This window comes from Morone saxatilis, unplaced genomic scaffold (assembly GCF_004916995.1).
Source record: "Morone saxatilis isolate NCDOM2014 unplaced genomic scaffold, NCSU_SB_2.0 Contig1, whole genome shotgun sequence".
Lineage (NCBI taxonomy): Eukaryota > Metazoa > Chordata > Actinopteri > Moronidae > Morone > Morone saxatilis.
Genome location: NW_023339651.1, coordinates 9241413 through 9254053, shown reverse-complemented (window position 1 = coordinate 9254053; position 12641 = coordinate 9241413). Strand labels below are relative to the sequence as shown.

General features: G+C 40.3%; 2 protein-coding genes across 2 annotated transcripts in view; one reads left to right on the top strand and one right to left on the bottom strand.

The window, feature by feature from the left end:
• Nucleotides 1–4344: 4344 nt before the first annotated feature.
• neurod2 (neuronal differentiation 2) lies at nt 4345–7664 on the bottom strand. The gene is made up of 2 exons (XM_035666942.1): nt 7518–7664; nt 4345–5669 (listed from the first exon to the last, which is right to left on the bottom strand). Exon 2 carries the CDS (start codon nt 5654–5656, stop codon nt 4586–4588), a length of 1071 nt encoding a protein of 356 aa, XP_035522835.1. The 5' UTR covers nt 5657–5669; nt 7518–7664; the 3' UTR covers nt 4345–4585.
• A 4513-nt stretch (nt 7665–12177) lies between these two features.
• Nucleotides 12178–12641, top strand: part of LOC118330560 (protein phosphatase 1 regulatory subunit 1B-like) — a 12934-nt gene continuing 12470 nt past the window's right edge. The window contains exon 1 of the mRNA XM_035665147.1: nt 12178–12595. Coding sequence (XP_035521040.1) covers nt 12467–12595 — 129 coding nt within the window. The 5' untranslated portion in view covers nt 12178–12466. The remainder of the gene's footprint in view (nt 12596–12641) is intronic.

The window sequence follows — 12641 nt, the reverse complement described above, 5'->3', positions numbered from 1 at the left end:
CACACACATAAACACACACACACTGCACTTTGTCACACATCTTTTAATATTTAAATTGTTATTTTGAGGTTGGTCTATTTCTGGTTTCCCACCTCAGTCACTGTCCTCTCCCGCACAACAACATCATGCTCTATGTTATGATTATGACACTGATTAGTGCCGTGAAATATTTTTTCCAGATTAATCCCAAAATAATTAATCCGATAAATGTGTACCTAATCTGACAAATGGGAGTAAAACTCTCCAGATGGAGATTTACGTTACTGTAGGCCTGGGCCTACTTTGTGTTGTGTTTCTGCTGCGAGTTTAGCAGATCAGTTTTAAAGCAGTTAAATGTAGCCCTGTGCTGGATTATTTAATTATAGTAATTACATGCTATTTTATAAACATTCATTCGGACAATTACGCTTGAACAGAGTCCCAATTAATTGATTTTATGGACTTTAGTTGCGTCAGTTAAGCCTATTTGTTATAGATATTTTGACTGACCATTACATTATCACGGTGTCAGCCCACTTGGGAGGTGACATGTAAATCCAAGCTCAGAAAAATATGAGTAAAAGTAGCCTCCATCATAATAAGGAATTAATATGATTATTCGTTTGGCCCGAGATCCGTGCAGGTCTTTAAGGGTTAACAAAGGTTAATTCACTTTAATTCACGCCTTCACATGGTTTTATTTGTGTAATAATCATAATAGGTATCAGTCTAATAGCTATAATATTAATGTGCGTTTTTACTGATTTAGGGTTTTTGGATAAAATGTAATTTTCTGAATGAGGTTGCACCCACAGGTGAGTTTAGCCTAAAAGTCGCACACACAGTCTAAAAGTTTGCTGCAGAAGCTGCCTGACAGGATCTGAAGAACACCTCTTTAACCCCGCATGTAATGTCCGATTAGTTTCACGTGTGGGTCTGTCTGCGGTCTAATGCAAAAGTGCGTGACCGGGGGGAAAAAGGTCTCTTTTTGGTCCGGGGGGCCGCGTGTGGACACTCAGCCTCCTTTAACGGCGGAGAATAATGAACAGATGCTGAGTGAATTAGGAAAGAAATACTGGGTCCCTCCCACAAGGGCCACTTTGGCAGGGGCCGCCTGGCTGCCACGTGGCGCAGCTGGCACCGGGTTGGTGATGGTGGGCTTTACTGGTCTCTGGCTTTACTGGTGCTCAGACATTTAGCGACTTGGCACCGCGCTCCGCTATCAAATCCTCTGCCAGCCGCCGCCCCTCCTCACTAAAACAAAACCAAAAAAAAAACTCCACAGTCTAACTGAGAGGTTAGAAAATAAAATCAGAAATGTGCCTCTCACCTTGTCCTCCGAGGCCTGCCCTTCACATGGGACTGGGAACTTAAGTAGACTAAACGTGACACAGACGGATCCTGCAAATATCACAGACGGACAGTTTTCGGTGTCATATAGAGGATTATTCGATGACCTAATTCTGTACAAAACACGGAAATGTTTAAATATTTAAATGACTGCACTTTGCTTCGAGGCATTCAACCACTCATACAAGTGTCTTATTATTTAATCAACCTGCGGGTCGATGGATGAGCTCTTTTTTTTTACTAACTAACTAGAAACCTATCTATCTATCTAGGGAAATAAATATCAAAGTTAAGTTAATTTTCAAAATGAGATGTGGCCAAAATTATAAACCTTAGTTTATTACCTTACCTTATAAAGAATGAGGTAAAGCAAGAACCCACGCAGCAGTTTGCAGGATACATAGCTTGTTAATTTCCTCACAATTATTTATGTTCATTTGGACTAGCACATAGTGAAGACACTATTTGTTTGTAGTCTAATGCAAAATACCTAATTTCATTGGGTCTCAGCTATAAAGTGAGCAAATTTATTTTAAACAAAAGCTAACTAGGCTCTGAATCTTTCATAACACACTGATGGAGGTTGTCCTGTTATTGATACAGAAAAGCAAACCTGTTATTTTGGGAGAAAAATATATAATCTAAAAATAAAAATCAGCTTCCTGCTTGTTTGACCTTGATTATCAACAAAATTGCAGCCTGTCCAATTATTACATGAGGCACTCCAATTTGTTTATTTATTTATCTATTAATTTATTATTGGTGCTGGTAGTAACCATTTGGACTGTGTATATAATCTGTGGTGAGAGATGAGTGTGTGTGGGTGTGTGTGTGTGTTATAATGTGCACGTGTGTGTCCATTATGCCATCCCTGGGCTTCTTTATTTCAAAACAACAGGCCATTGATTTACCTGATTTTGCACCTGCCCGACTGGTGAGTCAGATGGGCCTTTGAGGCAAAAATTAAATCAAATTAAAAATGTAAAAAATATATGTATTATTATTCTCACTGTAACAAATGCATATTTTTTCAGTGTAACTCCTTCCCATGTAGAATTTGCTTGCGTCTCTTTTTTTTTTGCCTGGGTCAATGCTGGATGGGACAGTTTCCACCCTGCGGTGCCCGGTGCTGATTTCCCCTGGACGTCCGCAACAACATATGGGACCCAGGGCAGTGGTCCAAGGATGGAGCCTCCTCCCACTATTGATTTGAGAAATCACCAATGATGTGATCAAGCCTATGTAAATTGTCAAATATTTAATATAAATAATTGTTTAAATACCAGGAATCTGCGAAACTCTTGTATTTAATGCAGCAGGTTGAGTGAAAATATTAGTTTTTGCAACCAGGTTTTAAAAAATAAAAATAAAAGGTGTATCAAGCTGTTACTCATTTAGTCCTTTTTGGTTAATGCTGGTATTTTAATTAATTATTATGAACATATGTGAGTGTTGTGATTCGTTAACCAGATCGTTGTATTATTTACACTCACCTGGGAAGTCTGAGAGGTCTGAATCAAACCATGCTGCTGTGAGCAGGCCCAGATCCACTTCCACTGTGCTGGAGAACAAATCTAAAAATACACTTTGTGTGTCAACTGTTGGTGCTTTTTGTCTCCTGCTCTGAGAGATGGAGGCCTTTTGCCCAGTCTCTAACTTACTTTAATTATATTGTTGAATGTATCTGATGGCTTAACGTCAAAGAACACACAAGAAACACGTCTTATTGCTTTTGATCAGGTTTCAAAGACCTCATTCTGATTTAAAATCATTTATGTGAGTCGGTCCGTTTCTGCTACATAACATCAGTTGTTTTGTTGAATGTATCAGTGCTTCAAAATGCTCACCCACAGAAATGTTTTCTATTAAAACAAGAAAAATATATTTCAGTTTCTTAACTCGCTCATTAACAGGTCTGGAATTTCAAATTACTTTACATGAACACAATTTGTTGTTATAATGCATGTGTGTTTATTCCAATACTTCCTTGTTGCTGTGCATAACCAAAGGTTGCACAACATGTACAGTCTCACTGTAATGTCACCCAACGTGACGTCTAAGAAAGCATACCTTTTGCACATTTGGCCGGATACGGTCTTTACGAGTCTAATTAAGGCCACTTCAGAGTCCAAACCAGTATTAATGTCCAAGCTGGAGTGTGAGATTAAAACACATTTTTGGTGTAAAACATATATTCTGATTCTTTCGTCAGAGACATTTTAAAGTTGGTATCATTTTTAATGTGCATTGTGCTAATTCTGTCAATTTCTTTAACATGTTTGTTTGATTTCTGTACCTTAACTGTCCAACATCTCGTGTTTATTGGATTATTTGAGTTCAGGCATTTAGTCTAATTTACTTTCAAATATAAGTGGTTGTTTTTTTGTCCTGTTCTTAGCTGCTACAGGCCAAGGCACTTATTTATAGCTTATCCATAATCAATTTAAAAATGATAGTGTTGTGTGTTATGTGCCTCCTATCATCCATTTTATTTCTTATAGTTTGAAGAAGCCTATAAATTCTTAATTTGTAAAGCTAGAATTAAGACAAATTTCACATTTATATAGATAGAATTAAAATACCCTCACCAGAAAATCAAATGAAGTAAAATTACTTTTATCATATTAATGAAATTTATTAACAAGGAAAACTGCACAAAAACCTATTTTGATGTTTAATTTAAAGGGGAAAAGGTTTCTAAAAATTGATGTGCCTGTTGAAACCACTGTCTATATTTGTTATTTGATTTTTTGGGATAAATCCCCTTTGCAGCCAAAGATTCCTGACGATATTATTTCAGAGGAGGTTTTCATTTGTGTGAAGGCTTTTTTTTTTTTTTTTAAGATTTATTTCTCTGTTTTTGATCTATGATTAAGAGATGAAAAAGACTGAGCCACTGTTTGAGGCCTACATGTTCACACAGCCCGAGAGTGAATGTCCCCCTCATGTTCAGAAGAAGATCTGTTCAATCATATCAGACAATTATAAAACATTTTTTTTATTTCTGTTCTTTGTGTCATAACATGTTTAGGCCTATACATCTTTTATGTCAGTTGCACTCATTCTGCATACAGGATATTACTGGACACACTTTGATAGGAAGTACAGTAACAGTATAGGGATGACATCAGTAGAATACAGAAGGTAATCAGGGGACTCTTTCTGTCTCTCATCCTTTCTGAAGCTCTTGTTTCCCAAACAATATTACACATTATAGGATTGTCATTGTAAGGTCAATACGTCTGATTGAAAGGGCTCAGTTGTGGAAAAAAGCATTGAGATCCTCATACGGGGGCGCCCTGTCATGGTGCAAGTGCACATCGTGGAAAGGTGGAATGTTTTCAGAGTGCGCAGCTCCGCTGCGCGCTCCCGAGGGCCCAAAAGGGATGCTGTGGCTGGGTCGAGACGTGGCCAGTCCGGAATAATGCATAGAGTAATGATAGTTCCTGTCTGTCTCAGAAGTCTCCTGCTGTCTCCCGGACAGTCCGCCGTTCAGGCAGACGGGCGGGCTGTGCTGGCCTTCGTAGTCCGGGCTGTTATAATCAGGAGACGTTCCGCCCGGCGGGTACACGCCCTCGTACCCAGGACCGTAGGAATGGCTCCGCAAGTTAAGTGCACCGGATCCGGGCTGGTAATGAGGGCTGGAGAGGCGGGAACACCGGTAGGAGTAGGGATGGACGGAGAAAGGAGAGCTGGGCATGTGGAAGCGGGATCCATCTGAACACTGTTCAGTCAGGAAGTTCCTGGTGTTGAGCTGCAGACAGCCAGCCACCAGATTGGTGGTGGGCTGGGACAGGCCTTTACACAACATCTGCACGTAGGTCACCACATCTGGACGTTTTCCGTTGCGTAAAATCTCCCCAAGGGCCAATATATAATTCTTGGCCAGCCTCAAAGTCTCTATCTTGGAGAGTTTCTGGGTTTTGGAGTAGCACGGCACCACTTTGCGCAGATTGTCCAGCGCTGAATTCAAGTCGTGCATGCGCGTGCGCTCCCGCGCGTTTGCCTTCATTCGACGCACCTTGGAGCGCTCCACGCGCGCCGCCGTCATCTTGCGTTTCTTTGGGCCGCGCTTCTTGGGCTTGTCTCCGCCGTTCTCATCCTCGCACTCCTCTTCCTCGGCATCATCATCCTCGTCATCGTCGCCGGCCATCTCAGACTCAGCTCGACTGCTGCCTTCCAGTGGCTCGTCCAGGTCGTCGTCGCCCAGGTGATCGTGTTCATCGTCGTCCTTGTCCTTGCAGTCGTCGGTCTCGTTGTCATCCACCCATTCAGCCGCGAGCCTCTGGACGTCCGGCAGCACCTCGCTGAACAGACGGCTCAACATCGTGGCAAGCAACCTGCAAGAGACACAAGGTTTAGCTGGACTGCTTTGCTGTTGTTTACGCACCCAGGTGCGCAGTCAAAGCAAGAGAATCTGACTCAGTGAGCTTCTGCAAGGCCGTAGGCTGTATATATGCCCAGGGGGAAATAGACTACAGTTATCTTTAATAATCTTTATCAGTGTGTGTGTGTGTGTGTGTGTTTTAATGAGGGTCAATACTTCTTTACACCTTCTTTCAGTTCCCTTTGATAAGTTTACCAAGATCAGCTTTTAGATCTTAAACTACATCCTGATTCTCTTATCTTATAGTGAATAAGATTTAAACCCAACATCCAGGCAACAAACGGCTGTATGAAATATGTTTTTTTATTAATGTGGAAAAATGTAAACCACAGTTTTCATGCTCCGTCTGTATGTGTAGAAATCTCCGTAATAAGGGTTTGTGAATAATGTGGGTCTCTTTTTCGACCTTTTTATTTTGTTATACGAGTCCAGAAAGAGTGAAAAGTCTTTTTTTTCCCTTTATTTCTTTTTTGTGTGTGTTAAATTCAGATTATTTTAACGTCATACAGCAACAGCCTGGGCCACCCTTCGGCCTCCACATGTGCCTCGGTCTGTGCACTCCAGCTCGGCCCAGGGAGCGGTGCTGGCCTTCTTCAGATGGCCCCCCAGGGACGCATTAAGAGTGCGGGTCCCTCCTCCGTCCTATAAATTACCAACCTGGAGGAATTCCAGCGCAGCCAGGCCGCACACTGGACCACAGGATCACAAACATTTGTTTTAAGTCTCTGAATTAACAGGTTTCTTTTTTTTTTTTTTTTGTACAATGCGCTTTAAAGGGACAAAATATATTAAGAATATAAGAAAAAAAATATTATGTTACATTTTCCTTTTCTGAACTTTAGTCTAAAAAGTAGTTACATGTCTGGGAGAAAGCGGTGGAGTGTGCCTTTAGATGTAGACCTGGACAATCTTTTTATTTTCACTGACACCTTTCTTTCCCTTAATTAAAAATGCACGTTTTAGATTAATCAAATCTTTATTTAAACGGACACGTGACCACGTTTTAATGAAATATTTGAACCATAATTTATATGAAAGCTGACTAATTGGAGATCTTTGCCCCTTAAGATTCCTGGTGTCAAATCTAATAATAATTCGGGGAAAACAGACTTCAGAGTTATTTATTAAAGCGAAATTTAAAACCAATATAAAAGCTGTAACATTCCCCAAATCTTCGCAGATTTTACTCTCTCCAGAAATCTGAGCTCAGCTGTGTGTGTGGAGTCCAAGGACGCATTTTTTTTTCTAATCTTGTAAGCACAATGTAATTAATGCCAACCAATACCTTGTCAATTAGCCTGTGTATCTCTATGGAGAATTCTACCCCCACAGTGCTCTGACGCGCGTCGTGAAGGAACACACACACACTGAAACACACACACACACACACAAACACACATCTTTAGATATGATTTTCTAAATAAAATATGATAAAATACACTCCCCAGTATTTCTAAAGCAATACAAAGCAAACTGTGGATGCAAATCTGCCATCTCTTAGGGATAAATATGGATCTCTAGTTTCATTTAGACAAAATCTATCTAATTAAACCTAGCTGGATCAATATCTTCGATAAGAGAAGCGATAAAGAGACTAAAATCTATCTGATCACGTAGCATGCGTGAAAAAAAAAAAGATAGGAGAGATCGGAGCCCCTAATTTAGATAAATGCAATTAGCTCTGTCTCTAATTCCTCCCTCGCAACACAACAGGCGTTAACACAAAGACAAAAAAACAAAAAAACAAAAAATCTTGATCCATTCCGATCAGTCTGATATTGATTGGAAACGTGCAACCTACCTCCGCGGTGGAGCTCAGTGACGGGGCAAAGCGGGTTTGTTTACACCATTTCTCTCCGGGTGGGCATCACATCCACACGCCCTGCACGGATGCTTGTGCAGGCGAGGCGCTGTGTTTCTGCTCTCACACCTCTCTCTCTCTCTCTCTCCTCTCCTGCCACCCTGCTCTGTCTCTCTCTCTCTCCTTTCTCTCTCTCTCTCTTTGCTGCTGCTGCTCCTTGCTATCCCGAGCCCAAACGCGTGGAGGGAGCCGTGTGGCACCTCAGAGGCAGGACTGGGTGGGTTACATACCAGCTCTGATGCCAGGCCCATATGGCTGGCACGTCATTGGCAAGAGCCATCACATGAGAGTCGGTGATTGACATGCGGCCGCATTCACAGAGACTGGCTTCCCCCTGGGGGAGAGGGACTCGCCATCTGTCACTGAGCTGAAAGAGAAAATGGAATAAGGAGTGAATGGCACACACAGAAAAAAAAACGCACTGGATTCAAACAGCTTCTGTTAGCCTCCATCTTTGGGAAAAATGGGGTTAATCTCATATAGAAGGTTTAGGAAAACAATCCCCTTACGAGAAATAATTAAAGCAATCCTTATAATTATCAATTTTACAATGCTATCGTTCACACATTATTGGATTGTTATAGGATTACTCACAGGCTACTGATTGTGTTGGATAAGGAAAAAGCTGATGAATGAACCGACACATAATCCGCACAATTTATTGAATGTTTTAGTGATACAATTAGAAGAGGGCCAATAGGAACAGCTAAACCCCTATAGAAATGTTACAAGGCAAAGTCGAGTTTCCAGCAACAGGAAATTCATAAGACAGGAAGACACAAAGGCCTGGGATAAATAAGGGACCCGCCATAAAGATCAGAGTCAGGGTGCAATTGCCTAAACGAGTCAATTGAACTGAGCCAAGCAGAGCGTCTTGGTTTGGGTTGCCAGGCTTGGCACAGGTGCCTGTGGGCGGGCTGGTGCCAAAGGTGGCAGAGGCACAGATTGCAGAGAGGGGCCAGAAGATGGGGCAGGACAAGAGAGAGAGAAAGAGAGAGAGAGAGAGAGAGAGAGAAAATAAGAATGAGAAAATAGAAAGGGGGAAGGCTTTATCATCACCAAAATGTTGTTGGTGTTCAGTTTATTGGCTCACTTTTTCTTTTCTTTTTTTCTTTTTCAGTGAAACAACCAACATGCTTGAATGAGATCAAAGTGTTTCTGGTCATGACTGTCCAGTCCCATCCTCTGCTGATGAAGACTTACTGTACGGGTGCCCCTGTGTTATCATCCTAAAGGACATAAATGTAAGGAACTGCTCATTCAATTGTACTAATTCAGTGTCCATTATTCATTTTAAATGTAGTTCCTCTTTAGTATTTTTCCAAGCTGTAATAAAATGTATTTCCAGAGTCATGTTTTCTTTTTTAAATAACAATATGAATATGAATATTTAATTTAACATTAACCTACATCATGACTGATTTTGTACATCAAATTGACACTAGGCTGATGAGGAGCTTCAGATTCATATCTGTTCCCCAATAAAATTAGGATTTGATTATGATGAATTTTTTTCTATAATTTTTAAGGTTTTCTTTATGTCGTCTGTTACAACGCGATATGCAATTGCTCCCACAGCTCAGTGTGAATCTGCAGATGAGTGCTCTTTTTTCCCAGCCTTGAATAACAAAAACTTAGTTTTAAATTTAACTAATAAAACTGAGATGAGAGTTTATTGTGTTGTTTTATTCAGACTGGCTGTGAGTAATCAAATTTAAAGGGGAACACTTAAATGTTAGATTAAAAACAAGTGTGAAACGTAAACCTTCTGTCATAAATTCTTGGTTTTGGGGCTTCATAAGTTACCTTAAAATAATAATGTACAGTGCACATTATGTTCACACAGGAGCATGAACTCTGGCTTTATCTGCTATCTCAGACTACATGTGGGTGACATCTGCTGGTAATTAAAAGCTAGTGCATGTCTGGGAAATAAAATACTGGAAGTGATGTCATTCCTTTAGCTCAATAATAATCAAGATACTGAGTGAGGCCTTTAGGAATGTGTTGTAGACGTTTTACTAATGATAGTTTATGACTTTCTTGTAATTAGTGTGGGACAAAAATATGTCAATATGTCCATCTTCCAAAGATGTTTTTTTTGTTGTTTTTCTAATGTCTGTGGAGACATTTTAAGAATGTTATGATATTGTTGTTTGAAATGTTTGGTCCATCTTCACTTTATTCCAGCAGGTTTAATGTAGTGCTAATGTCAATGTTTCTGATTGGTTTAAATTACCTGAATGGTTCAAGATCACATTTATTGTTAGAATTTTGATGTTTATTGTAATCACATTTTATCCTCCAGAATATTCAGATTTGTTCATTATCTTTATGTTTTGATCATAGCCTTTTGCAGGGTTCAGATACAGGTGATTTACTGTTTAATACAACAGTTAGTCATAAAGGATTTATGCAAGTAAGTTGGTGGCTCCTAGTGGTGGTGTGAAAGAATACACTGTTCTGTGCAGCAATACTCAGCACATTACTGATAGTGACAATGATGGATTATACTGTATATTTTGTGGTCATAATACTGTAATCCTATAGATTATCTATCTGCAGCTCTCTGCTTTTTAATGTTAGCTGAGTGATTGATTGTAACATAGGTTGTTGTATATTTACATATATGCAAATATCACCTGTCTTTGGAAATAGTTCCTTTGTTTTAAACATTAGATGCCAAACTCTTCATATCACACCTTGTTTCAGGTGTGTCACACAGCGTTGCAAATGGTCATCAATACTCCATATGTTCATTTTTCAAGGACAACAGTTGAACTGGAAGTGAACTGAGCCACAGATGGGATGTTTCTAAATTTCCAAGGTGGAAGTTTTACTTTTCATCTAAAGACCTCCCGCAGCAGGTCAGAGTTTGCTGTCAGCAGCGACTCTCCCCAGAGCTGGCAGAGATCCAGGGGCCTTTCTTAAGTTCATTTCAGTACAGGGTGAACCTGTGGGCAGCTCGTGGGAACACAGGACGGCCTGCTACTTTTTCTGTCTAACAATATGTGATCTAAGACAATGTACTTACCAAGCCATTAGAAAAATATGTGAAACACTCATCATACCCACAAATGAAAGCCACCTTCCTCTCACACACACGTTTTGCCTTCTATGTTTCTCTTCCTTTCCTCTCTTCATCTTTGTGTTATCTCTTCCCCCTCTCTCTCATTCTCTCCTCTATGAATTCATATCTTTAAATGCACAATAAATTCACCATGAAGCATTATTTGTGTGAACGTTTGGCTAGGAACCTCCATCATATAATCTGACATTAAATAAAAAGCAAGAATTTGACAGCCACATGTCAGAGCAATACATTGTTGTCACCTTTCTCTGTCCTGGATTTTTTCTTTTTGTCATACATTTGCATGTAAATTTCTACTCTTCTCAAACTTACTCTGAATGCACTCACACATAGTGCATACTACACTTACTGACTGCCAACACGCAACACCATGGAGAGAAACATGTTGCCATGGCAATGAATTTCCCAACTGAATACCTTTTATATTTATTCATATATCTTTTATATATATATAGAGAGAGAGCAGTTTTGACTCTCAGTAGAAACTGAGAAACATTTAAGAAAAAAACAGGGATTTCATGATGACTTCTTTCAGCTCTTCATCACAAAATGAGAATACAAATGAACACAATGTGCATATACAATACCTCATAATTGTGGTCCACTGACAGAAAGGATATTTGGTCTGCTATGTTCTCATCTTTCTTAGGTGCAGTACGTGAAGTGCCATCTTGGTTTTAACCTCAAACTCAGATCCAGTTCACTTGTGCCAAGAATATCAAGAACAGTCAACAGTAGCAATGATGTTTCTTGATATTTCTTTTAAGACAAGATATAACTTTATTTATTCAGGGAGAAATAGTCCAGCAACAGGTGCTGTAGAAAGTAGGACAGAGTTTGAATATAAAGAGTGTGAATATAAAATATCAATGAACAGATATCTAAAATCCACAAAATTCAAAATATACACAATGCCATAATTGGCTACTGGTAAGGTTCATAAGTTGCTTCTTGGTGAGTTGTAGATGTGTATGTACATGATCGAATCTCAAAATGTTCAATGATGTCTTGTTCACGATATTGTGCGTAATGTCCCATTATGCCCCATTAGTCAGAAAGTTGTGAAGATTGTAATAATCTCTTTGAATTTGCTTTTATAATTAAAATTATGAAGTAGGTGCTGATATTATTACAATACTTGGTGATAAAGTTTGATTCAATGCTGCCTTCAATTGCTCTGTTCTTTAGTTTTTTAAGTATTATTTTCAGTAGGCTATCTTTTTTGAGTATTTTTGAATATCCTTTGATCTGCAGGCCCTTGTGGATGTTGCACTTTCTAAAACAGGCTACATAATCCTCACGAAGTGTTTTGAACTTGTGTGACATTAAAGGACTCTCCGCAGTTTTAGAAACGTCTTATTTCCATCGCATCTCAAGGGAAATTTACTTTCTGGGCCACTTTTTGCTGCAAATTTCCGACGGTAAGTGAAAGCATCGTAAAAGCTTCAGCACGCTCTCCCCACCTCCTCTCCTCTCCTCCCTCTTCCTCGTCACACAGCACAGGTCCGTACGGGCACAGTGGGAGAGAGAGACAAACGGACAGTGTGTGAAAGAGGGAGGGAGGCAGAAAGAGGCGTGAGAGAGGAGGAAGCACGCAAAGCTGTCAAACGCAACTCAAGAGGACCGGAGGGACAGATGGATGCCGCTGCTCATTAACAGCGAAATTGTTTTGAATATAAAGCTATCTATACTTATAGAACACACAGTTTGCACTTAACAGTTCACAGGCACTTGAATCGGAACCTGGACTTTTGGACATCCGTGCGCTCGGCTGCGTGGAGGTGACAGGCTGGATGCCATGGACCCGCTGCTGCCCGCAGAGACGGAGGTGATGGAGCGAGAGGCGGACAAGGACGCGAGGAGGAAGATCCAGTTCTCCGTGCCTTCCTCCGTGCCCACCCAGCTGGACCCGCGACAGGTGGAGATGGTGAGGGAGTGCCTAGGGATGGTGACAGTAGTGTGTGTGTGTGTGT

What these genes read in the sequence shown, in the direction of transcription:
- neurod2 (XM_035666942.1), bottom strand. Translation starts at nt 5,656, where the DNA reads ATGTTGAGCCGTCTGTTCAGCGAGGTGCTGCCGGACGTCCAGAGGCTC.